This window comes from Alnus glutinosa, chromosome 6, assembly GCF_958979055.1.
Source record: "Alnus glutinosa chromosome 6, dhAlnGlut1.1, whole genome shotgun sequence".
Classification (NCBI taxonomy): Eukaryota; Viridiplantae; Streptophyta; class Magnoliopsida; order Fagales; family Betulaceae; genus Alnus; species Alnus glutinosa.
The window spans coordinates 8,723,533-8,751,347 of record NC_084891.1 but is presented as its reverse complement, the minus strand read 5'-3'; the positions used below and the strand labels follow the sequence as shown (position 1 = coordinate 8,751,347).

The 27,815-nt window shown below is 37.9% G+C and overlaps 2 protein-coding genes and 1 long non-coding RNA gene across 4 annotated transcripts; 1 reads left to right on the top strand and 2 right to left on the bottom strand.

The window, feature by feature from the left end:
- Positions 1 to 1,318: 1,318 nt before the first annotated feature.
- On the bottom strand, positions 1,319 to 13,998 carry LOC133871758 (leucine-rich repeat receptor protein kinase HPCA1-like). 2 transcript variants are annotated; one of them, XM_062309175.1, is made up of 19 exons: positions 13,692 to 13,998; positions 13,227 to 13,347; positions 13,074 to 13,145; positions 12,888 to 12,962; positions 12,722 to 12,793; positions 12,367 to 12,528; positions 12,208 to 12,282; positions 11,825 to 11,896; positions 6,233 to 6,304; positions 6,034 to 6,102; positions 5,743 to 5,817; positions 5,545 to 5,616; positions 5,247 to 5,375; positions 4,613 to 5,094; positions 4,281 to 4,427; positions 4,046 to 4,185; positions 3,055 to 3,274; positions 2,166 to 2,404; positions 1,319 to 1,904 (listed from the first exon to the last, which is right to left on the bottom strand). In XM_062309175.1, the coding sequence occupies exons 1-19, from the start codon at positions 13,771 to 13,773 to the stop codon at positions 1,428 to 1,430; spliced, it is 2,853 nt and encodes a 950-aa protein (XP_062165159.1). In that variant the 5' UTR covers positions 13,774 to 13,998; the 3' UTR covers positions 1,319 to 1,427. The 2 variants fall into 2 exon arrangements, with proteins under 2 accessions (XP_062165159.1, XP_062165160.1); XM_062309176.1 differs by lacking the exon at positions 13,692 to 13,998 and adding an exon at positions 13,459 to 13,557.
- LOC133871759 (uncharacterized) lies at positions 11,348 to 11,811 on the bottom strand. Its single transcript, XR_009900870.1, has 2 exons — positions 11,777 to 11,811; positions 11,348 to 11,677 (listed from the first exon to the last, which is right to left on the bottom strand). It is a non-coding gene; the product is annotated as an uncharacterized LOC133871759 (long non-coding RNA).
- Positions 13,999 to 21,642: 7,644 nt separating the features above from the next.
- Positions 21,643 to 25,332, top strand: LOC133870182 (large ribosomal subunit protein bL28m). The gene is made up of 2 exons (XM_062307246.1): positions 21,643 to 22,065; positions 24,660 to 25,332. The coding sequence occupies exons 1-2, from the start codon at positions 21,866 to 21,868 to the stop codon at positions 25,123 to 25,125; spliced, it is 666 nt and encodes a 221-aa protein (XP_062163230.1). The 5' UTR covers positions 21,643 to 21,865; the 3' UTR covers positions 25,126 to 25,332.
- Positions 25,333 to 27,815: the final 2,483 nt, after the last annotated feature.

Genomic DNA, 27,815 nt, shown 5'->3' with positions numbered 1-27,815 from the left:
GTTTGGAGCAGTTATACTATAGGAAAAAAATAACTGAAAATCAGTTATTAATTTTTTTTTTTACACTAGCCAAGCGTTGTATTGCCTGGCTTGAATCCTGAGGGGCGTGCCCATGTGGACGCCCCTTCATATTCAACAGTTCTTGAACTTCTTGAATAGAGCCCAAGGAATGGCTTGTCCCACTCCTAAGTCCATCTATAGTAGCACATTTCTCGTTTGCCACGACCTCTTTGCTTCCCCAGAAAACTTATAGGTGGTGAACTTGACCTTCTGCTCTTCAGTGCAAATGTTAGCTTCCAATAGCTCCTCGATGTCATTAAGTCAAGAATAATGATTCAATGCCACCTAAATATACAATTTTTCATCATCTTGCCTATGTGGCAAGGTGGTCCCCCACTACTTTTTGAGTTTTTTTATTTTTTAAAAATAAATTAAAGTGGGGGACCACCTTGCCACGTAGACAAGGTGGTGAAAAGTTGTATATTTAGGTGGTAGTGAATCACTACTCTTAAGTCAATTCTCCGCGCTGAGATGTCCCCTGATACCATCGTAAGTAGGGAAATGATGACTTCAAAAGTCGCGAAACAAGCAACCCTGCCTCCTGCACGCAGTCTAGGCACATGCATGTTTGACATGGCTTCAACCAAAGGGGCGGTTGCTGCTAAGAGCTAAGCAGTGTCACTGTGTCAAGGTTAACTTCATTGTTAACAGGGATCTCAAAGGTATCACGCTGATGGTGGGTGTCCTCTCCACCTTCCTGATCACATGCATTCGCACCAGATGCTACGTTTCTTCGGGCGACATAATTATGCAAAAATAGTAGAGTCAATACCGACAAAACTTATGAAACTCATACTACAGACAACTAACTAATCCTAACAATTATGATCTCTTGTTTGTCTAGACAGACGACCGTTAATCTTCTTGCTTTTAGGACTTTATCTCCAGGAAACAACGTTGAGGACTGCATGAAAATGTATAAGCTAAGATTGATGAATTGGTTTATGCAACCAAAAAACTTGCCACCTTATTTGCAATGTTTTCCCAAATTTTATGAAGTTGTAATGCGGGGAGCTATTCTACCAAACCCGTTCATTTACCCGGCCCCTTAATTACCGATAAAACTTTTCTTTGAGTTAGACAGCTAACATGTAAAAGGTTTTTTATACTCTCGTAAAATTTATAAAAATACAACTATGCTCTTATATTAAAGAAAAAAAACTTATGAAGAGAGTAACTGAAAGGGGTTGGTAGAATAGATTCCTACCTCGTAAATTTTTGAAGTTCGAGAGAGATTACAAATAGAATGATAGTTCGAGGGACTACATGTCTACATGTAGTTTTGAAAAGATTAAAACCAAAAGGACATATACAAATAATCAAATTTTTGCTACCAAGATGAGCATTCTAAATTGTGAAAATAATATTCACGTAGGCTCTATCAATCTTGAAGGAGGGAAGGACTCACTATAATAAAAGTCATCATCGCTGTAAGGGTGGTGGGAACGACCCTTACCGGCTTCCTCATAAGTAGCCGAACTGGATGCGGATTCAGAATTGGGGTTCAACCCAGAAAGCTGCATAATGGTCTCGATCTCTTTTACCACCTCACCCATTGTAGGCCTTTGGGCTCCTGATTCTTCAACGCACCACATTGCCAGGTCCACAAACCTTTCTAAACCTTTTGGCGTTGTTCCCGAACCAATGGTTGGGTCAAGAATTTCATTAAGATTGTATAATTCTTTTGTCTTATCCATTGCATTCCTTACAAGTCGCACGATGTACTTCCCTCGCTCTATTGGCCTTCTTGCAGTTATTAGCTCCAATAGTAGCACTCCAAAGCTATACACATCACTTTTCTCAGTTAGCTGTTGGGTCATGTAATATTCAGGATCCATGTATCCCTAAAACAATGAAGAAAATCCTTAGTCCACATAAAGTTTTCATGCAATGTTGTGAAATCTGCAACAAATATAAGCCTTCAATCCACTTGGCTAGAGATTTGAAAAATGTGTTTCACGTTTAACACACTGTTGCCAGTCGCCTAGAAACGTGCATGTGCATGTGCATGTGCATGTGCATGTGTATGTGCATGTGCACGTGCATGCAGCTTTCCCATGGGCTTAGCCTAGACATTAGCATGAATATCAGGATTTTATACTCACCATTGTTCCTTTAACTTGAGTACTGACATAATTTCTTCGGCTGTCAAACGTCATAGGCTTAGAGAGTCCAAAATCGGCAACTTTTGCATTTAAACTTTCATCCAGTAGAATGTTATTTGATTTGATGTCCCTATGTATAATGGGAGGATTCGCGTGTTCATGCAGATAGACCAGACCCCTGGCTGCACCAACGGCTACTCTAAGTCTACTCATCCAATTTAACCTGATTCCTGACTTCCCTGCATAGACAATATGCATGTTATCAAATAAAAGAAAAATGATTGCGTTCTTACTTAGAAGAAACCTTTTGCAGAAAAGTGAATAGGTACGTCATCTGTTAGTTTTAAGAAAGATGTCTCCAAGTAGGCTTGTTAACAGACAATGATGTACACTTGAAACCTGAGCATAGGACCAGAAGGGTAGGGCATGTCACAAAGGAGGTTTTGGAGACTGAACTCCCTAACTGTAGTCATTAAAATCTTTCAGCTAAATCATATCAGAAGTCTACGAGGTTTATATTTTCTGGCCAAAAGCGTTCAGGGTTTTGTAGAAAAGTCCATTTCACTTTCTCAAGAGACGAGGTTAGAGAAGCATCTAAGTATATTCATATTGATAGTGAATTCATCTCATATTTCTCTGATTTTCTTCATTGCTTGATTTCAAATAAATAAATAAATTTTTTTTTTTAAAAAAAAAAAAAAAAAAAAAAAAAAAAAAAAAAAAACTATCATGGCTCCCAACTAGGGCCTTAAGGGTGAATAACATTTAAAATTAAAGCTAATAAACTGAACAAAATCGATGTGATATGCTAATAAGTTTTGCAATGTAAGTTTCAACCTTTGCCAGAATTTATGTTGAGAAGAGAATGTGAAGAACTTGATGGAAGTACCTGAAAGACTGTCCATCAAAGTACCATTTGGAATGTACTCGTATACCAGCATTTGTTCAGCTTGCTCAAAACAGAAACCCACAAGAGTGACGAGATTCTTGTGATGGACCCTTGATAGAAGTTCAATCTCAGTTTTGAATTCATGCCCACCCTGCATAGAATCTCTTTGAGCTCGTTTGATGGCAATCAGTTGACCAGTGGAAAGAGTCCCCCGATAGACCTGTACATATGTTCACAGATAGTCGACATTTGGCAACTACTTATAATAGTAGTGAATATTGTGAGAAGGTAGCAAGTTAGTTTTATCTAGAAAAATTTCTTTAAAAAAGAAATTTTGTGAATTGCACTTCCGACATTGGTAAAATATAAAGAAAGTACACAGTTAATATACCGAAGTGAACCCAAGCCCATTAGTTTAGGCTTTTGAGCTAGAAATGGTTTCTTACTATGTATATTAACTTACTCCCGCTGTGCTTCTCTCCCTAACAATTAGTATCAGAGCTATGATTAGTTTTCATTGCTGCTGATATGAGTGTCTTGATTTGACGAGTCTGGTGTGATTCTAGTAAAAGAGTGTGGCACGCTCTTCGAGGTACACATGACACTCTTAGTTTGCAAAAACTCACACACGATGGGGAGTTGGGTTTATGTGGAAGAGGCTCACAAGTAAGGGGAGATTTATTGTGAGTGTACTTGTAAAAGGTTTTTGTCCCACATTGGTAAAATATAAAGAGAGTGAGTAGTTAATATACCCAAGTAGATCCAAACCCAACTTAGGCTTTTGAGCTAGAAGCGATACCCTAGTATGTATATTAAATTATTCTTGGTTGACTCCCGCGGTGCTTCTCTCCTAACAAGAAATAGTTAATTTTTTTTTCCTTTTTTAAGGTATCAAGTCGCAGAAAAGCAAAATTATTAATTCTAGAATGTAAATGATGATTTAATTATTAAAAATGATCAAAAATTCTGATGAGAGACAATCAAAATCAACCTTCCCATAACCCCCAGATCCAATACCATTCGCTTCTGAAAAATTGTTGGTGTATTTCTTAAGCTCATCAAAAGAGAACAGCCTAGCTCCTGTTAATTGGGGGGCAACGCTACTACTTCCCATATTCAGATCCCAATTTGCTGCATTTGTGTGACATGATAGCAATAATAAGTCCATAGAAATTCCACACATGATTAACTACAAGGTGCTAATTTTAAAATTATGCCGATTTTACCAAAGGGATTATTCTGTTCAATAGCTCTTTCTGCTCTTTTCTTTTGGTGGAAAGCATATACTCCTGCAAGGACTAGTAATGACAAAAGGACGGAACCACCAACTGCTGCTCCAATTATAATGCCACTGCTTCTCCCTTTATTTGATCCTGTAGGTACCTCAATGAGGTGTGTGTGTGTGTGTGGTGTGTGTGTGTGTGTGTGTGTGTGTGTGTGAGAGAGAGAGAGAGAGAGAGAGAGAAAATGCATCATGATAAGATTGAACAAGCGTCACAGTGCAATGAGCAAACATCATGACTATTAATTTTCAGTTCAATATCAAACTCAGAATTACCTGCGTGGTAATCAGATGTATCAGCAATAAGAAAATAGGGTCCAAACAGACGGGTTGGGTTGAAACTCATTTTGTTAAGAACATATCCAATCATAGTAATTCCCGTTTCATTAAAACGGTCTTCACCGGATGGGAAAACTTCCAGGCTCAATTCAAGGTAACCAAATGAGTCTATTGTGGGATTACTCAGAGAAACTGAATCCACAGGAAGTTCATAGGACTTCAAATTTTGATTGAGCGACTCCTCTGGAGCAAAATAGTAAGTTAAGTTTCCTAAGTCTAAGGAGGAAAGTGCTCTAAAGAATAGAGTGCCCTTGTATGGATAGGCACATTTGCAGTTGGGGCTGGCAACCTGATCCGAATTGCAGTAAATTTGCAAGCAGTTATTTTGTGGTATCAAATTTGAGGAACTTGATGTGGAAACATTGCAGTAAATCTCTGTCACTTGATCTGTATTCTCACAAACTGGGTTACCCTCAAGTCTGAAAAATGTTGTAGATAATTACAAGTAAAGATAGTAGATAAGAAAACATCATTTGGCAAATTAACTTCCAACAAGTAATCAAACAACATACAGTTCTTCAACGCTGTAACAAAGAATAAATGACCAAAATAATTGGAGTTTAGGGCTTACAATATTGTGATGTTGTTTCCTCCAGTTATTTTAATGATAGAATTGTTCCTTAAATCGATGCGTTGCAATAGGCTTGTATGCGTGGTACCAATATTCAGGGTGCCATTGAGATGGTTGTTGGTCAGTCCCCTGCTCCACATATCAAACAATCAACTCAAAACCAAATTTGTCATTCTATGAAGATATTTACGCACTTTCCTGTGTTCAAATAAATTTTACATGCTTGTTCTATATGGATACTATCAAGTCTCAACAACAATTGAATGATGGTGATACTTGAGATCATGCAGATACCCACACTATCTCTAAATTGGGAAGGCTGAGCAGATTAGCAGGAATTGGTCCTTCAAGTTGTGTGTGTTCCATCATTCTGCCATACAAGGTCAATATGTTCATGAATACTACGCACTTTAAACCTCCCTTCGGCTTGACCAAATTCTTAATTGAATTCACACAGACAAACACAGAGTATGGAGGAGGGGTGAGTGAAACATACAATGTTGTCAAATACTGTAAGGAGGTAATCCAAGGAGGAACATCCGAAATGTCAAAACTGTTATTGCTCATATCCCTGCAGATTACGTTTCAGTCAAAAAATGAAATTCATAACAAAAATAATAAACATAGATATCATAACAGATTCTGTCTGTGACTAATAGTATGTTCTCTGAAGTACATAAAAGAAATAACGTTTAACTGACAATCTTCTCCAGTACAGTCAGACAGACCATGCCTTCTTACCTCCACCCCAGTGTGAAATTCAGTCAGAATAACTATTACTACTTACAAATTGTAGAGGAGGTTCATGCCAGTAAGGTTGGGCATGGGGCCAGTCAGGTTGTTGTTGGACAAGGACCTGGAAACAGATACCAATAAGCCTTACTTAATTAGTGAAAAAACTTCTCAGCTACAAGTTTAAAGCTTTTTTTTTTTAGGGATGAATCAAGTTTAAAGCTTTAAATGGTATGTTTATCTTGTTTGCTTACAGCTCGATAAGATTTGCAAGACTACTGATATTTGGAGGCACTGGCCCACTTAGTGAATTTCTATCCAAGCGTCTGCAGCCAAAACAAGACAATTAGTGGAAGAAAAAAAAAACTTGACAGAAGCTCACATCTAGCAATAGGCTTAACTATGAGTATGTGAATCATGTAAATCTTGAGGAATTCTCAGCTTGGTTAAATCCAAGTGCAGAGATATAATTCTATTTATAGAGAGTGAATTTACAAAGGTGTATACAAAGACTCGGTGGTCCTTAGAGTAAGACAATTTACAGAGAAGAAAAAGACATACAGAGGAGCAAGTTCCAATATCAATCACATGTGTTTGACCATAAAAGAAGCAGAAAACATGGGAGCCTTGAAACCAGGACAGCAGGCGGCTACAGCAGGCGACTACAGCAGCTGCAGGTGTGAGGCTTGATCAGGTGTTGACTCCTAGGTGATTTCTGTTTATGGTAAGCTGAGGAGAAGACTTGCTGAACATGTGCTGATGTAGAGAAAAGTAGGAGGAGATTGAATCCTGAATTGGTATGTCACAAGTTGGTCTAGAAGAGTCTGCTATTGAGTGAGCTTGGTCAGGATTTACCTCTTCTGCATGATCCTGATTTTCCTCCTTAACACCCCCCCTCAAACTGAGGGGAGGGACAACCCTCAGTTTGTCTCGAAGATAACAGAATCGATCAGCTGTATGACCTTTGGTGAAGATATCTGCAACTTGTTCAAGTGTAGGTAAATATTGAAGTTGGAGATCTCGGTTAGCTACCTTTTCTCTGATGAAATGGAAATCAACTTCAATATGTTTTGTTCTGGCATGAAATACTGGATTAGAAGCTAGAGATAAGGCACCAGAATTGTCACACCAGATGGTAGGGGGGCTGGTTAAGACAATGTGCAGCTCTTTAAGAAGCATTCGGAGCCAGAACAATTCAGCAGCTGTGAGAGAAAGAGCTCTATACTCAGCTTCTGTACTGGATCTTGAGACAGTGTGTTGTTTCTTAGCTGACCAGGAAATTAAGTTAGGTCCAAGGAACACTCCATATCCAGTGGTGGACTTGCGATCATCTGGATTCCCTGCCCAATCTGAGTCACAATAAGCTATGAGATTAAGAGGACCTTTGCTGTAGTATAAACCAGAATTGAGTGATCCCTTAAGGTACCGAAGGACCCTTTTTGCAGCTGTAAAATGAATTGAGGTGGGAGCATGCATATGTTGGCAGAGTTGGTTAACTGAATATGCAATATCAGGTCTAGTGAGGGTGACATATTGAAGAGCACCTACAATATGTCTATACTCAGTTGGATCCAAAAGGGGTTCACCATCATATTTTGACATTTTGGAACCTGCTGTACAGGGTGCCCGATAGGGCTTAGATTCTGCCATGTGTGCACGATCCAGCAAGTCAAGGATGTATTTTGTTTGTCGAAGATGTAATCCATCAGAGTTTCGAGTGGCTTGGATGCCTAAAAAGTATCCAAGAGGGCCTAGATCCTTCAGGGCAAAGTCAGCTTGCAAATTTGTTACCAACCAGCTCATAGTTTCCTCATTGTTTCCTGTTAAAATAATGTCATCAACATATACCAAGAGGAAAATGTGAACTGGTCCGAGGTGAAGAGTGAACAAAGAGTGATCAACTTGTGAGCTTTGGAAGCCAAGGTTTAACAAGGCATGTGACAATCGGGTAAACCAAGCTCTAGGTGCCTGTTTCAGCCCATAAATGGACTTGTGCAATTTGCACACATGATCAGGAAAATTGGGATCAACAAAACCTTGGGGTTGTTCCATGTAGACTTCCTCATCTAAGACACCATGGAGAAAGGCATTTGATACATCTAGTTGCTTGATTTGCCAATCAAACTGCACAGCTAAGGCTAGAATGATCCGAATAGTTGCTGACTTAACTACTGGACTAAATGTTTCATAGTAATCAATTCCACTCAACTGATCAAACCCCTTTGCAACGAGCCTAGCTTTGTATCTATCCACACTTCCATCCTGTTTCTGTTTGAGTTTAAAAACCCATTTATTTCTTACCACATTGTGATGAGGAGGTCTTGGATATAAAGTCCAAGTCTGATTGGAAACTAGAGCATCATACTCAAGACACATAGCATGAATCCATTCTGGTGTGGAGAGGGCCTGCCTGTAGGTTGAAGGTTCTTGAGGTAGGGAAGTGATTTGAAATGCTGAAATGGGATATCTAATGGTGTGAAAGAGTTTAAAGCCTGGGAACTCTTTTGGTTTAAGGTTTCCTGTTTGTGATCTGGTGACAATTCGGTTGAGAGGTGGTTCAGGTTCAGTAGAGGAAGAGTGTGTTTGATCTGTGTTTGAAGAATCAGATGGAGTATTGGATGAGGGTGTAGATTCCGTGTCTTGAGGGAGTGAAATAGGAAGGTGACGATCAGGACTTGTTTGTGGCAATGGATCATTGCTGTCAATGGCAGATGTGTTAAAAGGATGCTGATTCTGCTGAGGGAAAGAGAACGTATGTTGAGGGTCAGGTCCAGTAGTTGCTGCTGGTTGCAATTCAGGGTTGTTGAAGTGAGGAAGTGGCAGGAAAATTAAAGGGTCATCAGATGTTGCTGTAACTTGACAGGAACCATGGGAGAGAGACTTGCTTTTGGCAGGAAATTGAGTTTCATCAAAGATGACACTTCGAGAGAGAAAGATTTTGTTATTGGTTGGATCAAGACACCTATAACCTTTCTGATTTCCACCATAACCTATGAAAATACATGGCTTACTTCTAAAAGACAGCTTGTGATTGGCATAGGGTCGAAGAAGTGGATAACACAAGCATCCAAAAGTTCTTAGAAGTGTGTAATCGGGTGCCCTTTTCATTAGCTTTGAGAATGGAGATTCTTGTTGTAAAACATGAGTGGGAAGCCGATTGATGAGGTAGATGGCAGTAAGGAAAGAATCTACCCAAAATTTTGGGGAGAGACCCGATTGAGCTAAGAGAGTTAGTCCAACTTCAACTATATGTCTATGTTTCCTCTCGGCTATACCATTTTGTTGGGATGTATGTGGACAAGACAACCTATGGAGGATTCCACTTTGAGAAAGATAGTCCTTGAATTGCTTTGAGGTATATTCTCCTCCATTGTCAGATTGGAATTGTTTGATTTTAGTTGTGAATAAGTTTTCAACAAGCAACTTAAATTTGACAAAGCATTGAAACACTTCAGCTTTACTCAGAATAGGATAGAGCCAGGTAAACCGGCTATAATCATCAACAAAGAGTACATAGTATCTACATCCACTAGTTGAGGGAATAGGTGAAGTCCACACATCTGAGTGGATGAGTTCAAGAGGTTCTAAGGTACATCTAGTTGAATCAACAAAAGGGAGTTGCTTGGATTTACCAAGTTGACAAGCTTCACACACACGAGTCTTGTCAAGTGATCCAGCAAGAGGGAGCTGCTGTTTCTGCAAAAGGTACTGGATAACAGACAAGGAAGGATGTCCAAGCCTTTGGTGCCAAATTGAGTCAGTGGTCTTAACTCCAACATGGGCTGCAAGACCTTTCCATTTATTTAGATGCTTTGGATGTAAGGGAATAGGATATAGTCCATTCTCACTAGGCCCCTGGAGGAGCACCTGCCCTGTTTGGTTGTCCTTAACAAAGAAATGAGAACCGGTTAAAGCAAACCAGCAATTATTATCAATACAGAATTTGTTGATGGAAAGTAGATTGGCTGAGGCATTGGGGCAGTGTAGAATATCTTTAAGAAAGAAGGAGTGATGGTTAAGAGGGTAAGGCTGAAAAAAAGAAGAACCAGAATTTTGAATTTGCAAACCTGCTCCATTGCCCACTCCTACCATGTCTGTTCCTTCAAAAGGTTGAGGATTATGAATGTTTCCAGCATCTGCAGTGACATGAGCATTGGCTCCAGAGTCAGCCAACCACTTCTGTGCTCCAAGTTCTTCATTCAGTTGTGCAACCATTGCTGCAAGTTCACTGGGAGGATGTTTTCCTTGAAAGGAATAATCCATTCGATGGTAACAGTCCAAGGCACTGTGATTATGTTTGCCACATATCTGACAGGCAAGTCTCGCTGGTCCTTGAGGTGCATTCACTTCAGGGTGAGCTTGCTGATGTGTAGGATGTTGGTTTCTAGTGGGAAGTGATGGCTGGCTCCTATTGGGAAAAGACTGAAATGCTGGATTAGTTCTTTGAGCAAAGGGCTGGTATGGAGAGTTACCTCTTGATGGATACTGTTGATGGCGGGAGTTGGGTCTTGGTGGGAATCGAGGCTTCCGAAAGTTGCTGGAGTTTTGATGGAGGAGAGTTGACTGCCCAGTTTTGTTGTTGTAAAATGCAAAAGTTCCAGTATCTGCTGAGACATTCTGCTGTTGTTGATTTTCCAGTAGCATCTCATGGTTGAGAAGCTCGGATTGAAAGTCTGCAAAGCTTAGTTCCTTGTCCTGAGTTGTGAAGGAATGGACAGTGACAAATGTGTTGAAGGAGGGACTCAAACCTCCTACCACATAGGAAATAAGATCGTCATCTTCAATAGGTTTCCCTGCAGCTGACAGTTGGTCAGCCAACTGTTTGGCAAAGTTCAGATATTCAGTGCACGTCTTGGTGCCTTGCAGCAGTGTTTGGAGCTGTCTCTTAAGGTGAGAGATCCGGGATTTTGACTGAGAGGCAAATTTGGCTGCAAGAACAGTCCATGCTTGGTAAGATGTATTGACTCCATACATTGAAGAGACAATTGTTGGAGTCAATGAGCTGATTATCCAGCTTAAAAGGAGTTGATCCTTCTTCTGCCATACAACATAGGCAGGATTAGGAATTTGGTTGCCACCCTCGCTAGTAATAAGCTGTGGAGGGCAGCACTCAGTACCATCAACCAATCCTTGGAGATCATTCCCTCGGAGGATAGGCTGGAATTGTGAGATCCATGCTAGGTAGTTTGGACCTTCTAGTTTGAATAGTTGAGAGAGATTAGGCAATATGGAAAAGAGTTGTGAAGTTTCAGTTGGAGGGTTTTGGATGGTGGTGGCTTGGGTTGAGGAGTTGGGATTGGAGGAACTGGATGATGCCATGTGATTAGTGACAAGCGTTGGCTCTTGTATGCTCTGATACCATGTAAATCTTGAGGAATTCTCAGCTTGGTTAAATCCAAGTGCAGAGATATAATTCTATTTATAGAGAGTGAATTTACAAAGGTGTATACAAAGACTCGGTGGTCCTTAGAGTAAGACAATTTACAGAGAAGAAAAAGACATACAGAGGAGCAAGTTCCAATATCAATCACATGTGTTTGACCATAAAAGAAGCAGAAAACATGGGAGCCTTGAAACCAGGACAGCAGGCGGCTACAGCAGGCGACTACAGCAGCTGCAGGTGTGAGGCTTGATCAGGTGTTGACTCCTAGGTGATTTCTGTTTATGGTAAGCTGAGGAGAAGACTTGCTGAACATGTGCTGATGTAGAGAAAAGTAGGAGGAGATTGAATCCTGAATTGGTATGTCACAAGTTGGTCTAGAAGAGTCTGCTATTGAGTGAGCTTGGTCAGGATTTACCTCTTCTGCATGATCCTGATTTTCCTCCTTAACAAATCAGATACTCACACCACCTCCAAGGTCTGCACAAGTCCAAGGGTGGAAGGGATGATACCAGATAAATTATTATTATCAAAAAGCCTGAACAGAAAACAACATTAGTGGGTAGAAAATTAATGTCTTCGTATATATAACTATTTGGATATTGAAACGTAAATTTCCATTCCTCAATTTCCATGTTGAAGACATGGACAAAGTGCATTAAGGGGAGACCATATAAGACATATACATTTCCTCCATGACTATGCAGTCATTAGTGAAAGCTCGCCCCCCGTTTTCTCTACTAGTCATAGTGTCATACTGTATAGGTGATCGAATAACGCATAGATCTTTGTCAGCCACTGAAGCTATAATTACAAATTCTTGACAATAGACAGTTTAATAAAGCTTACACATGTATGAGATTCATGTTTGAGCTGAAAAGTTGAGGTGGGACTGTGCCCGACAGCTTGTTCTTTCCAAGATGACTGTTTAGATAATGAAGGAAGCTTAGATGGTTATTAATTACAGAAAACAATTAATCAGCTTGATCATGATGAGACTTGACATACAAGTGACTCGTTTGAAGTAGCATATCAAGACCGGGTGTAGTCCCACTAGAGACTGGGATGGATCCACTAAGCTCGTTATCAGTAAGGTCCAAATAAAGGAGATTGGACAGATTACCAATTGAATTTGGAATTGGTCCAGAGAATTTATTAGAATTCAGAGCTCTGCAATTAACAGCAATGAACAGTTCCAGAACTTAGCGTCAGTGCAACAGAGATAAAACTGCACTTAGATAGAAAGTAAGACTGACAAAGAAAAGATACTCAAAACATTAAACAGCCTCAGCCAACAGGAACTTCATGTGTATTTGCCATTGCAGTTAAGCAATAAAAGAGTTACAAAGTCAAAAAGCCTTACAGATTGCGTAGCTGCTGCAGAGATCCGATTGTGTATGGAATAGGACCAGAGAATCCGCAACCAGTCAGGCATCTGGAGTGCATATTGAAATCCAACAGGTTAACTACAAGGGTTTGAAACACACCAATCAGTTAATGAAATCTAATGCCAATCAATATTTCCTCACAAGAATGATAGGTTCCTCAAATTCCCAATTGCCTGTGGTAGTGGTCCTGTCATGAGATTGTTGGAAGATAGATCCCTATATGAAGAAGCTGCTAATCAGGAATGTATTGAAAATGCTACTACTAATACTGCATCTAATGATGAAGGTCTAGAATTTGATTCATCTAAGTGCAATTACAAGACGTACAGAGTCTGTAACTCAGATAACGACCCGATATCTCCGGATAGCTGACCCGTCAAATTCATGCTTGTCAATATTCTGAAATTGAGTGCAGCCAGATTAATCAAAATTGGACAGAACGAGCAACCCTCCAAAATCATCAAAAAGGTGAAAACTTACATGGAGGTCACACGTGAATTGGTGCACTCAATTCCTACCCAACCGCCGCCACAAGGATCAAAGCCCACCCAATTGGATGGTGTGTTCGTCCAGCTACTCCCAAGAGCCTTTAGAGCAACAGCTGCATCAAAAATTGATCAGATCCCCCTGCATGAAATGATAGCACCAAAAAAAAAAAAAAGAATCCAGTATACAATAAATAGCAGATGTGTAAAGGCAAATGATCACTAACCCTCTTTGGGGATATCAATTACAATCATTCAAGGCCTTAAAGCAATGAGTTCCTATTCTGGATGGAAGCTATTAAATGTTTTGTTGGTTGTATAAGGAGATGTATAAGGTTCAAGGAAAGAAAGCATAAGAACAGATAATATATATACTCTATCTAGTATCAACAGAAAATAAATAACCAAACAACAACAAGAAGTCAACAACAAAAAACATAGCAAATTAATCCGAACTTACCATCTTCTGGGTCTGTCTGTGCTGCTATAATAAAAATTTTGATGAATACAAGCAGCAGTAGCACCAGAATCCTTTGACCCATAACTCAAAGAACAACAGGATTGAAACCTATAATTCTTGTAACTCTAATGTTGAGTAAAAAAAATCCTTACAAGAAGTATCATCTCAATAACATTCAATCATTCAAAAACTCTTGTTCATATTTGTTCACATAAATTAAAATACAATGACTGGTCAGCATGATTATATACTAATAATAAATTTTTCACACTTTCAAACCTATGAGACATAAAAAGAACAGCCCTCCTAGGATGTTTACTTGATAAAGTACCCAATATAGTCTTTCGTTCAAAGTTCTTATATTAGAAGATTGCTTGGCTGACTTCGAGAAAGGCTCTTTTTTAATTGTTTCTCTTCTCTCAGTCCTTTTCATATATAAGATAAAGCCTTGTCCAGCCAAAAGCCATTCACCTTTCCCAGTACTTGCCTCCACAACCTCCAGAATTTCTTAATTTTGATTCCTCTGTTTCTCCATGGATTAAATTAATACATGATCAATCCACATGTACACAAGAAACGCATTATAAATTCAGTTGTGGAATATCATGTTGGGGAGAGAAAGATATGGTTTAGAAGGAATGCAGTGGTACATGGGGAAGATTTTACTCATGCATAGCGGCCGGTCAGAGTGGCAGAAAAGTCCATTGAGGAATTACTGCAAATGAAAATGGGTGCAACAGAAATCGATCAGTGTTAGAGAGAAACAGAACGAGACAAAATTTTCCTGTGTTTTAAAACTGGACTGCGATAGATTATTTATAGTGTTAAGAATAGTAGTTAATTATGTTTGTTCACCGGCAGTCACTTGACTCACTTAGTTTCGAAATTAACTGTTAATCCTACGTTCACTAACTGACTAACTGCTATTCTGACCATAACAATCTGCCAACAATTATAAACTGTTAATTCAACTGTAATAACACGTCTTAAAAAATTCAACTGTAATAAACTACTAATTTAAAGAGGGAGTCAAATTGACAGTCTCACTATTTATAATAGCGGTGGTGCAATTATCCCTGCAATAAACTACTAATTTGACTTCCTCTTTTTTATTGGAGACTCTTTTCATTTAATGCTCCATTTGTTTTGGCGTAAAATGATTTCTGAAAAATGATTTCGGCATTTTACGGTGTTTGGTCGGGGCAAAATAATGGTCAATGAAAATCATTTTCAGTTTGACCGTAAAAGCCTCTTTAATTTTTGGAAAATGAAAACCGTAAATCGTTTTTTGAATTTAAACTCTCCATCCTTGCACGCACGTTTGTGGGAATCCGCCACCATCTGGCATCAGAGTTTGTTGATAGCTCAAATCTACAGCAGAAAGTCCCAAGTTTTGATATCCGATTGCCGAAATCCGGCAAGTGCCATCAGATTCCAACAATGGTCAGCCGCCAGCGCCGGAACCCAGTGACATCTGGCCGCCGTCGCTGAATTCTTGCGAACCAAATTCAGGCCGGATTTGGCCAAAATTGCCAGAATCCGACCAGATCTGACTGGATCGAGCCATTGATTTGGCCAAAATGGCTGGAATCCGACAACAGTAACCGGACGTTGCCGGATATTATTATTTGTCATTTATAATTTTTTCGTACGAGCTAATTACAAGAAAATATTTTCGGAAAAATTATTTTTATCTGAAAAATGATTTCGCCGAAAAATATTTTAAGACGAAAATCATTTTACGTCGAACAAACGAAACATAATACTATTTAATGCTTTCCATTTAAAAATATTTTCAACCCACAAAATTAATTTTGAAAATTCTTTAACAGCAAATACAGTAAAGTCTAATAGTTAAAATTGGAATAATGCATTAATGCTAGACGGCATCTATCTTTTAGATGATACCATAAATGTTTTGAATAATTCAACTAATTAGACGAGAAGCCAATAGTGTCGCTCATAATTTAGCCAAAACATAATAATAATAATAATAATAACCTATGCAACAAATGGTGGACAAAATCTGATTGGAAGAAGTGTCTGGTTGTATTAATAACCTCAAAATGCCTTACCTTGATATTGGTAATGAAAGGTGATGGATAATTTTTTTAAAAGAAAAGAAAAATAACATCTATGGCTTCTGTGCATATTCAATGCTCATTGGCTCGTATATATTAGCCTTTTAGTTTCATTGTGATATGATGTCTTATATTGTTTTTATGTTAACAACACTCTTAAGAAGTAAAGGAAAAATACAAGTAATCTTCCGGACTTAAAGAAAAAAATCTAGCATTCACCAAGACAAGTGAGCTCGAGCACAGTTCAAATACGCTTGAGCACATTAAGCCATGAGCCTCAAGCGCACATTAGGAGCTTGAGCGCAGTCAGAAGACTCGCACACAAGACACCAGCCTATTGGGGTCGAGCGCAGTATTGCCTGGGATTGAGCATAGTCGTGTGGCAGAATTGACAACAAGACACCAAATTCACTTAGGAGTTGTTTTACGATTTCTAATTAGATTAGATGTTCTAATATGTACAAATCCGTGAAGGATTTCACTTGTACTCTCTATAAATACCCTAGACTTGTCCAGATTAAAAAATATATGGAGATTAGTTTACATTAAAAAATAGAAATCAATAGGATTAGAGGCTAGAGTTTTGGAGAAAAAGTAAAGATTTTCCAGCAGCGATTTATGATGGATTTCTCTCCGACAAAGATGATTTTCAGCATCTCCATGAGAGGCTAAATATTCCATAAGGTATTGATGTAGCCATATCCAAGGTGTAATGGTATAATTGTGTTTTCTCTTGAAAATTTTATGATCATGAATATTGGTTGTTTAATCTTGATATTGTTTTTAATGTTTATATTTTATTTTGACAAATCTTTTATCTTGTATTAAAATTTTTTTTATCTTGATTGAACTCAACATTCATATTTTATGTAATTATGAGAACGATAATTTTACAACGATTTTAATGGACACAAAATCAAGAGGGTTTGATAGGTCATACCTAAGAAGAATAAATTGCTTTACACCCTAGTTAATTTAATTTAGGTTAATCGATTTATGATCGCCGAAAGATGAATTATGCTTATCTCTTTATTATGCGTAAGCTAATTAGGATATTTAATAGCTCAATTAGCTTAGGAAGAATGAATTGTTGTACATCCTAGTTTAGTTAGAGCATTCATACCTTGGCGAAAGATGAACTATGCTTATTTCTTAATAAAAAATAAAAAAATTCTTGACGACATCGTTGGGTGTTTGATACATACACACGAGTCATAATATTCATGTACGTGAAATTCTCATGTTAAATTCAATTTACCATTATGATGAGATTAGAGGTGAGATCAATCCCCTATATTTCTCCTGATTATTTTACACTTTCAATTACATTTTTATTTAGTTTCAATTGAAAAACTAAACTCAAACATTTTTTCTGAATTAGATTAGAATTAATTTTAACAACTTAACAACAACCAACAATCATTGAGGTTCGACACCCTCACACAGACCTATCTTACAAAGATTTGTACTATTATGAGTGGATTGATATACTCAAGACCACATCAGTTTCTCTTCTTTTTATGTTCCTAATTTTCTTTTTGACCTATAAAAACATCTATTTCTTCTCTATATCTCTTTGTTGAAGTGTTTGCAAAAGGGAATGTACAAATATGGTTTGGGAGATTGACACCTTGAGGAGTCGTTTAGTAAGTCCATAATATAGCATATTGGAACATCAATCAACTCAAAAGCTTTAATTTATGGGTTTAGACCCAATTATGTAATGAAAAATGCAGTTTAAACCCAAAACAATCTCCTAGAGATGATGACTAAGTGATTATGTAACACAATATATCATAATGAATAACCACAATATATTACAATTAATAATCACAACAAATATGAAAAATAAGCATTCCCCACATCAACACAGAAATTTTGTTGACGAAGTGAAAATATTTTGAAAAACTCCTCAAAAGTAAAACCACTATGGGCCAACCAAACCCAAAAAAACCAATCCACTATAGAAGAATGTGAAAATAACAAGAAGTTTACACTTACAAAATCGCTGTAGTTGACACTCTTTTGTACTAGACAATCGACCTACTTGCTTGCTACCGCAATAGTTCTCTCAAAACCTCTCTGCAATTCTTCTACTTCATCTCCTTTACCATAACTTCAGTAGACTTTGGTTGTTTGATGATGAACTCTGTGGTTTGAAAAGAAACACTCCAAGAGTATAGGCAATGAAAGGTCTTAATTCATAAATTTCTTTTGGCACATGAAGGAGAGGGTTAGGCACTATTTAGGCTCAAGAACATGGATGGAAACTCTAGAACAATAGTGAATTAGCCTCCCTAACTCCTTCAAGGTCGTGGGTTATGATGCATATATAAACTAGGAAAAGACAAGGCTATTTGATCAAAGTTGGCTAGGGTAAAATCGCCCAGTAGAAATTTGGATAGATCCAATTATTTTTTATCAATCCAAATTTTGCGATCTTTTTAAACGAACTTTTCCTAGTCCGAACACCTTTGCGAACGACACATTTTGTTCTCATAAATTTGATCGATCCAATTTGAGTTTGATCGATCCAAATCTTCAAATCTTGATTTTTCTTCATTTTAGTTCCAAACTTGTCTTGAACACAACCCTAAACCTAAAATTTACATCCAATATTTTTTTTGTCACTGAATTAGCCAATTCAAAAAGCTAACAAACTCTTTATTCGGTAATTATGTGACAAAATTTACAAGTTGTGGATAGCGGATAATAATCGTATTTAATAGCAGCAATAACCGCGTGGATACGGTTAGTAAAACCATGATGCATATGCGGATATCTAAAAGTGATATTTGCATTTTACAGATGCACTGTGGATATTGTAAATAACTGCATCCGCATGTACACTCCTAGTACTTTTCCCATGTTGATAGAATGTCATGGTTTAACATAAGTTCATTTTGAAAACCTATCATCTTTACAATTATGCAAAGAAAAATAATGCGTCTATGAAATCATCAAGGCGTAACCCTAGAGACAACATTTTTAAGTTTTGAAACAAGAAAACATGCCAATGAGAAGAATAGTTTATAATATACATAGTAGTGCTTATAATTGTCATCTGTATGGTATATCCGTGCCCTTAAAACTTTCATGGTAGGGTTTGCACGTCCCAATGGACCTCTAGTACAACACCAATGCCCCGGTGAGGTACAATAGCATCCACCAATTAGAAGTTAGACTGGGTTCGACCCCGGGTGGCCTACACTACTAGCGATGATGTTCCATCATGACCACCATCCATACATGGCTGAGCCAATCACTTATCTGGCCGATTAGATCCAAGTGGCAAAATATAAGCATAAATTTGGACCGATTACAATTATTTAGTGGAATTAATGGTAATTAATAGTAATTGGTAGCCGCGAACCGGCTACGTGGATTTTAAATTTATAAGTTTTACCACTTTGCAATAGTATGAATCAATTGTACTATAGTAAGGGTTATCGAACCACAAAGATTTATGGTTGTTTTGCGTAATGGGATACTTATAGAGTGTATATAACTTGACTTTGGAAAAGAAAACAAAAGTAAAGGTTGTAGAATTGAAGTTACAACAAGTAAAGTAATAAAGACGAAAAATGAAACAACTTAAAAGAAACTTAGGGTATTGATCTTATCTAATCCTCAACCAATGAAATGCTTAAAGTCTATATGGATCTTCCTAACATGCATAATATGAGCGCGTAATGGGCGTCAACCATTACGACGACCTCGACATGAAAATACTTTAGTTAGGACATAGTTATAAAGCACCTAGTTTCACATCAAACGCTTACCACGTAAAAATTAATCTATAATTGAAAAACGTTTATACTACCAAAGGTGTGGGGGATTGATGCTATTTAGTTTACTACTTTATAAAATCCTAATAAGCATACACAATAAATGAAAACCCTAATTAAGCCACAATGATAAGGTATCTACACCGATCTATTCCATGTAAAGATTAAACTATAATGGAAAGACATTTTACACTACCAAAGGTATGAAATGACCGGTATTCCCAAGCATACCCTATAAGGTGACTCTAATAGGTACACACATTATGTCAAATAGAACTATTGCAAAAGACATCGTTCTCTTTCAAAAACGTTGATTTGACTCATGAATCCAAGAAAACTCATAGACAAGCAAATCCTTTTTTCATGAATAAATGGATTGGAATCTTGAAAGATTCCAAGACAAAACCTTTTAGCATGGGTTATGCAATCCTCTAATCCTTCACAATCATTAAACACATCTAGAAAATCCTAAGAACATCAAGAACACTTCATGGTTTTTGAAAAAGATTTTGATCAAACCCTAAGAACTAATTTAGCTAGACATGAAATAAACTAATCTAAGCATGAAAATTAATGAAAACAGTAAGGAAACAAGAAGAAAATGAACTGAAACAGTATATTAAAACTTAAGAAATTTGGATTATAAGAAAGAAAAGAAAAGAAAATACAAAACTAAGCTATAACATGAAATTTAAAAGGAAGAAAAACAAAGGAATTGAGCTCTCTGGATTTCGGCCAAGAGAATTGCATCAAAAGAAACTAAAACACAATAAAATTAACTAAGATACACTTGAGAAAATCGAAACCCCCAAAAGATGCATGCCTAATCCTAAATCCTAATTCCATATATATAGGAATTTGGATTTACAAAAGAAACTATCAAGAATCAATTTGGGCCACACAAACAGAGCTGGTCGCCGTCCATTTCTGTCCATTAAACTCAACTTTTGATTTGGATCGCACAAAGATTTGGAAATATCTTGACCTTCTGGAAGATGCGAAGTCGATCGATCGAATATATGTTGATCGATCGAACTTTGATCGATCGAATATCTTTATGCTCTGAGAATCGATCGATCGCATCCGGATAGATCGAAGTTGGGTCGACTGAAAGTAGATCGATCGAATTATTGGCTGTACAAATAATCGATCGATCGAAATGCCTTGGACGATTTTTTATCTTTTCAGGATCAACCTCGAACTCTAGAAATGACCAAATTGCCCTTGATGTATTTTCAGGTCTAATTCAAATGTTTTAAACTAAATTTTAACTAAGACCTGAAAATAAGACATAACACAAAACTACAACAAAACGTTATATATACAACACAAATTAGGTCTAACAAATGCAAATTAAGGGGTCTTGAATCAAATAATTCAAGACTTATCAGTAACATAAGACGAATCATGAGATGACAAGTGTCTTAAGTCTATTGGAGTTAGTTTTATTTTCCCTCTAAGACTCTCTTCAATCTAATTATTACCCTATTGGTCTTGGCATAATTACATAAGCAAGAACCCTCGTTAGTCGTGTATGTAGAAGCTTGGTGGCTAGGTTTTTCAAGTCCTATTATGACAAGGAAATCTGATACTATTTCTACTAGGAGAATGAGTTTATTTAAAAGGAGCTTGTATAGGCATTAGAGCCCACACCCATAGTCTTCCAATCAAAATTGAGAAAAAAAATTTAGAGGTCTCACAAACCCTAAATGCACGTGTGCTTTGAGATTAAAGAAGAGAATTCAAATCATCCCCCTTCTCTAGGTGTAGCTAACATAGTGCTTTGTGAGTATCTATTTTTCAATTTTTATTTTTTTTTTGTTTAAAAAAAAACTTTTTAAACCATATTTAGAGTGACAAACAAAAAATAAAAATAAACAATTTTTCCAAAATAAATTTCCAAATTAAATATTTTATGTCAACACAAACACAAACGGGGCTTGAAACAAAATGGAATCTCATAATTTATTTTTTTTTTTTTAAAAAAAAAAAAAAAAAAAAAAAAAAAAAAAAAAAAAAAACCTAATGTTTGATATCAAGGTCGGCCATCCACTGACATGGCAAAATCGAGGCCGCTACCGAACTAACCGTATAGATCCCTACAGCAGAGAGGAGCCGAAACCCCAACCAAACCTTCCTCCTCCTCCGAAACTAAACCCGGAGCAGTGTGACAGCACTGACATGCAGAAAATAGAGCTCCGTTTTCATACAAATCCGGTAGGCTTTACTTGAAATTGAATCCATTTTCTCTCTTAACTTTTCTTTTCCATCCAAACTAAAACCCCAGCCAAGACAAGAGAGAGAAATGGCGTTTAGAGGGAAGGAGATGATGAAGAAAGTGCTGAAGAATATCGGCGGGGAGAAGAACTTGGCGCCAGGAATGAAGGAGTCGCTGAAGAAATGCATACCGGACAGCAAGGTGGTGATGGGTCGGGCCAAGCGCGGCCTCTATGCCGGCCGCCACATCCAGTTCGGCAATCGCGTCAGCGAAGACGGCGGCAACAAGTCTGTGTTCTTAATCCTCTCTCTCTCTCTTTCTCTCTCTCGCTTTATGTTTTGTTCAAATTTAGCCCACTTTTTGTTTTTAATTTTAATTATCAATGAAAAGAATTAGAGACATTGGGTATTCGTTCTGTTTTTGTGGGTGGTGATTTCTCTACCGTTGTTCATTGCTGTTGCGTTCTGTTTGGGCTTTTTATTTCAGGGTTTTGAATCAATTATATATATATATATAGGCGATGGGATTGAGTTGGGAGTTTAATAATGACGAAAGTTTTTGCAAGAATTGAGCTGCCTTTCTCTGTCTCTCTGCGCTTTTGCTTTGGTTATGTGATGCTCTAATACTTATTGATTTGTATTTAATGGCTTGTTTTTGGGAAGAGCTGTAGAGAAAGAAGTGGATCAGATGGTTTTGTTTTGGCGGGGATTGGGTGGTGTTTTACTCTTTGAACGTTGGTTTTTCACCGAGAACTGAACTGTATTTTGCTAGTCTCTTCTTTGTATCATCAAATACATTCACGAGTATGGCACACTGACCAGCATTATCCACTCTTATCACTTACCTAGCCCAAAATAAACACATGCACATACAAAACGTTTCTGCCTCGGTTAGTTATTACCCAAGTGAGGGTTAAAACCATACTCGTGAATGTTGTAAAAGTTGCTGCTGTTGAGGAGTAAATCTATTCTGTTCTTCCTTCGTTTTGTTCTTCAATCAGTGATGTAGAGTTTGTATTGGTCCACCAAAAAACTTCAAACTTCAAACCCTTCGATGAGATTGATTACAAATTTGGGAGCAGGTAGATGTTTGTGTCCCTCGATAAATAGTTTTATCGAGTGGAGTCCATTATCAAATTATTTCCATCACAATTTTTATTTGAGGATAGAATCTTGGAAGGGTGCCACTACTCACAGCTCAGAACTTCAATTTATGCAGAAGCTGCAAGCATGCTCTTTCATTAGGAGAATTTTCATTTGTTGAGCAGCTGAAATGTCATGCTTTGTATAAATGTGAGTTTCCAAGAGCCTGGTCTGGCAAACAATATATGTGGTGGCATCTGAGCTTAGATCCTTTCCCTATCTTTATGTTTGTTGGTGTGTGTACGTGCACGTATCAATATATCTTTGTTTCAGTGATGCCTTCTGAATCAGACCATCATCTTTAGGGAGCGTAGTATTTGTTAGATTTCTGTTGTAGAAGTCCTAGGTTCAGGGCATTGAGCAGTAAACACGCCCCCTCGCCTGGGTGCCCCTTCCTGTTTTGTCAGGTCTCCAGCTCCTTTCCTTTTCTTAGTGAGGGGGGTTGGGGGTTAAATCAATTTCTTTCTTTTTCTTTTTTTTGGGTGGGGGGGTGTGGGGTGGGACATTCAGTAAACAACAGCCTAAAAATGGAATGGCAGAAAGGTCTACTAGTTAAAATAAGCCCCATGCTTGGAGTGATTTTTCAATTAATACAGTGGCCTGAGGAAAATCAGGTCTTTTGTTGGCTTGAAAATATGCAGAATTATTGATTATCTCAGGGTTCTTGACTTCTCATGCTCTAATTACTTGCCATGAACTGCTTGTAATACTCAGTGGTAGGTAGCAAGTGGATAGGAGGTCGAAATTAGAAGACCGAAGGCTATTTATGAGTCTAACTTTATTATGAGATTAGACTCATTACTACCCCTGACTTCTTAAGATGCAACCCATCCTATTAAGTATCTTACATTTTGTCTTCCCTGCAGCCCTCATGGGCTACATGTCCGCTGCTGTATGTCCTTTCAGGAATTCATATTTTTTACTTTATGCTCAGCATCGCCTGATTGAAAGTTTGAAATTGAGCCCAAGGTCCTTGGTCCTAGTGGCAATAAAGTCTATTACATGATTCTTAGCAGTTTTTCTCCGTAGTCTTTTTGTTTTTTTTATTCTCATCATTAAAAGGGGTGAATCAATATGGGATGGTGATACTGTTAAGAATAAGTTGACCTTGTAGTCCTACAAATCCTTTGAACTGTAGGAATAACACATGGTGAAGCAGGTAGTTGATCCACTTTAAATTATTAAATGGATTATTAAGTATTTGCATTGGCTGCTGATTGTTGGAGTTTCCATGTGATAGAACTGATTCAATGAGATTATAAATCTAACCATCATTGCAGTAGATTTCATCTTTCAAACCATTGAATCCTTATTATTGTTGACTTGACAATGAAATATATCCTGTTGTGCTTGGATAAAACATAAATACATCTACTTCTATTACTTTCTGATGAAAATTATATATGGTCTAGACAACTGCCGTTCAAAATTAGAGGTGCCTATTGGTTCATAGATTTACTTCTTGTGGATGGGTTTGGATGGGGATTTTAGAATTTGGCATCTAGTCAATCAGTCAATACACTCTAAATAGATTATATTTAATCTGTATTGGTTTCATTTATGCACATAGTGCACACCCCTACATAGTCCTTAGAGTAACTTTTCACTAAGAAGGATTGCGATATGAGATAGATTTTCCAATTCAGAGTATGAAGTTAAATTGAGTCTTGTGCTTGCTTCATTTTGGCATTATGAGGTTCTTTTGTTATTGAGAACTTTTTCTGCAATGCTGGTGATAGATCAAGGAGGAATTGGAAGCCAAATGTCCAGGAGAAGCGGCTATTCAGTTACGTTTTGGACCGCCATGTTCGAGTGAAAGTCACTACTCATGCCCTCCGCTGCATTGACAAAGCAGGTGGGATTGATGAGTACCTGCTGAAAACTCCTTACCACAAGATGGACACAGAAATGGGTGTCTTCTGGAAAGCGAAGATTGAGAAGCTGTACGAAGAGCTTGGGAAGATGGAAGTTGTTTTCTTTTCACGCGAGGATGAAGCCAAGTTTGAAGAGGGTTTTAAAGATCTGAAACTAGCTGAGAGGACGGCTCGCAGGGAAGCTAGGAGACAGATGTACGGTTGGTCAGGCAAACCAAAGCAGATTGAGGAAGGACAACTGGAAGACCAGGTGAACGACAAGGAAGCTGCAAGAATTGGGGATGGAAGTTCACATGTTGGTTTACATGAGCAGTTGGTTGCAAACTCCTAAGTTCGTTGGTTAATGTCTACTTGAAATTTTGTTCCTCGTTAAATGTTTATTTTTGGAAGTAGTCATAGATGTATGAGGTCTGATAGCCAAAACCATTTATCATTGTCAGATGCAAATTGACAAGGTGGACATAAATTTTTGTAAGTTATCTCGTAATCTGCTTTAGCTGAGTCCTGAAATTTGATGGGGAATCAGCTTTTCATGGCCTGTTTGGGTTTGCGTTAAGAAGTTTAAAAATTTCTTCAAAAAGTACTTTTGACTGATTGCTTTAAAAAATTTCAAAAGTTTTGCTCCACGGACTTCTGATGAATGTGTAACCATTCTACTGCATATGCGTAAGACATTGCCATTCAGTCATATTCGTCCTCTTTATAGCATTCAATTTGCTTTCTTCTTACATTTAGGATCCTTCCATGCAACTGCAGAGTCTGAATTTTGAGAATTAAGTATATGCGCGGAAATGCATTCGCAACAAGTTTCAACAACAAAACATATTGACCATGAGCCAGTACCTGTTTGCCGCAAAAAGGACCAATTGTTGTTGTCATGTCGCTGTTGGGGTCCTTGTCTCCACACTCCAGTACTGCTTCCATGAAACTCAAGTAAGTAGCTGTAGCCTTCGTACGCTAATCATTTGAAAGATGTTCAAGGATTCTATAAAAACCTTAAGGTCCACAACGTTTTGCACCAAATTAGTCGTTTCAGTTCAACTACAAATGGGTAGAGAGAGCTGGGTAGTGCTAGGCGGTCACCTGAAGAAGACTCTGAAGAAATTCAAACTTTTGAGGCAACGGCACTTGGGTTCGATTACTGGTTATGCTTCATATAGGCGCCGCCGGTTGAGCTTTGATGCCCGACTGACCGCCTTCCATGGTTACAACGAAGATGAGCAATTCAACGGAAATTGTTATTCAGTGACAGCGATTCAACGAGCGTGCAGTTATGCTTCAGATGACGATATTGATAAGAGAGCAGAAATTTTTATTGCAGATTTTCATCGTCAGCTTCGTTTAGAAAGAGAGTAAAGGGTGAGTTTGGGTTTTTTTTTTTGAACTTCTTTTTTCCCTACAAACAGAATTTATTGCTAAATTTTTGTTTTTAATTAAAATTTTGTATTGAGTTCCTTATTGGGGTATCGATTTTACACTGCTTGTAATTGTTTCGTCATTAATAAAGATGAATAAATGTATTTTTGGTTACTCTAAATTGAGGTTTTGATAAACTGTTCTTTGGGTTTTAAAATGTGGTTAATCACTTCTTAAGATTTGTTCCTGCCGTCAAAAAATAAAAAATTAACGAAATCTATTAATTTGACACATCAGCATCAATAGCGTCAATTAAATAGTGGCACGGGTCCAATTTGCTTAATCATTACCAAATATTTCTCAGCAAACTAAACACGTACTGGACTCTACATTAGCTCCACGTCACTCATATCCACGTCATCTTGGTGAATTTTTGGTAATGACCTAGCATCTTCCTCTACAGTACAACAATCGTTAGAATAAAGATTAGAAAAAACAGAGATGTGGGTCTCACAAGACTTCATTCACCAAATCATCGTCTTTTTTTGTAAATTTATAATTAGATTTGTAAAATTCAGACGTGGGTTCTACAAGAGATGTGTTTGATGTCATTTTTTTGTAAATTCACCATTAAATTTGCAAAATTCACATGTAGCCCGACAGATTCAATAGTAAATTTACACATCTCTTGTTCGGAAATGGGCAAACAAATAAAACTAAACATTTCTTGTCTTACAAATTCAATGATAAATTTACTTATTCATTGGTAAAAATAGGGAGGAAATGAGTTTTACAAATTTCTCTAAAAATATATATATATATATATATTACAAAACAATAACTGGCCAGGAACTTTGTGATTACAACAATTTGTACCAATATGCGTTTGGGTATTGAATATTTTGAATATGAATAATATTCTGAATTTGATTGCGAATTTCAAGGCAATGAAAATGTGTTTGGATGTTGAATATAATTCAGATTTTTTTTCGATTATGTGTTTGGGTGTTGAATTTCTGAGATTGAAAAAAAGTGTTTTATAATGGTATAAAGTGATTGGATTGTATAAAAAGTTATGTATAATAATTGGTATGTTAAAAAATAATAAACTTAATAATAACAAAAAAAATTAAAAATTAAAAACTAAAAAAACAAAATTTTTATTTTTATTTAAAAAACAAAAACAAAAAATAAAATAAAATAAAAAATAAAGGAGAGAACCGGTAGCCACCCCCCCACCCCCAGGCCACTCGGGGTAGCCCCGCGGCCGAAAGCCACCCCTAGGGCTCAAGGGGTGGCGCGCGGCCACCCTCGACCACTGGGGGTAGCCGCGCGGCCACCCTTGGCCCCAAGGGTGGCCCGAAAAGCCACCCCTAAGGCTTTCGGGTGGCTTTCGGGCCACCCGTGGATCCATTTGGGGTGGCCTGAAAGCCACCCCTAGGGATCAGGGGGTGGCGCGCGGCCACCCCCGGCCAATGGGGGTAGCCGCGCGGCCACCCCTAAGGCTTTCGGGTGGCTTTCAGGCCACCCGTGGATCCATTTGCGGTGGCCCGAAAAGCCACCCCTAGGGCTCAGGGGGTGGCCCACGGCCACCCCCGGCACCAAGGGTGGCTTTTTGGCCACCCTGAAAATCCACGCGTGGTGGTTCAAAAGCCACCCCCAGGG